The sequence below is a fragment of the Daktulosphaira vitifoliae genome, unplaced genomic scaffold (genome assembly GCF_025091365.1).
Source record: "Daktulosphaira vitifoliae isolate Bord-2020 unplaced genomic scaffold, ASM2509136v1 Scaffold_3477, whole genome shotgun sequence".
Taxonomy (NCBI): domain Eukaryota; kingdom Metazoa; phylum Arthropoda; class Insecta; order Hemiptera; family Phylloxeridae; genus Daktulosphaira; species Daktulosphaira vitifoliae.
In genome coordinates, this window is record NW_026103037.1 from 1 (window position 1) to 1068 (window position 1068).

The following is a 1068-nucleotide window of genomic DNA, read 5'->3' on the forward strand; positions in this document are numbered from 1 at the left end:
AAGGAAGTTTGCGGATTAATAGTTCTGTACTCTTTTGATAACGACGGATTTCACGAAGAGCTACCGTGCCCGGACGATAACGATGAGGCTTCTTTACTCCGCCGGTGGCCGGTGCGCTCTTGCGTGCAGCTTTAGTAGCTAACTGTTTCCTTGGAGCCTTGCCTCCGGTCGACTTGCGAGCTGTCTGCTTCGTACGAGCCATGATAGATAAACAAACTGTGTTATACTGAACGAGAATAATGTTTGAACAAATTTTCACGATTCACCAATACTTATAGTGGAGTCGGATCAACGAATACGTTCTCATTGGTCACGTTATAGCGTTTCGGTCCGCGGTGGTGGTAACTCTGGCAAATAACCAATGGGAACGTCTTGTTCGTAACGGGAACTCTTTAAATACAGCAATTGGCAAAATATCGACATGCATTAACAGTGTTCGTAAACAACATCCACAGTTTAATCACACAAATCGAGTAACGATGACAGGACGCGGTAAAGGAGGAAAAGGTTTGGGTAAAGGTGGTGCCAAACGCCATCGTAAAGTACTCCGTGACAACATTCAAGGAATAACTAAACCCGCCATACGCCGGTTGGCTCGTCGTGGTGGTGTGAAACGTATCTCGGGCCTCATCTACGAAGAGACACGTGGAGTGTTAAAAGTATTTTTGGAAAATGTTATCCGTGATGCCGTCACCTATACCGAACACGCCAAGAGGAAGACCGTTACCGCTATGGATGTTGTATACGCATTGAAACGTCAAGGCCGTACACTTTACGGTTTCGGAGGTTGATAATTTTAAACGGACTTCAACAAATTATAAAACGGCCCTTATCAGGGCCACCATAAGATGATGATGATATATATCTATTAATGAAAACGTGTTGTTATTTCGTAAACATTTTTTTTTATATGAACACGGTACATATGCGTTTACATATTTAAAAAGAGAACAATAAACTAATTCAATTAATCGAAATCCAATATAAAGAGTGGCCCACCACTCACTGACAACTTAAATAACTTTTGATCCAGTTAATATTTTTAGCTGATTTTTTTTTTAAATAATA

General features: G+C 41.2%; 1 protein-coding gene across 1 annotated transcript; it reads left to right on the forward strand.

Annotated features, from left to right (window-relative positions):
- Window positions 1-404: 404 nt before the first annotated feature.
- Window positions 405-837, forward strand: LOC126910049 (histone H4). The gene has a single exon (XM_050692445.1). It carries the CDS (start codon window positions 480-482, stop codon window positions 789-791), a length of 312 nt encoding a protein of 103 aa, XP_050548402.1. The 5' UTR covers window positions 405-479; the 3' UTR covers window positions 792-837.
- Window positions 838-1068: the final 231 nt, after the last annotated feature.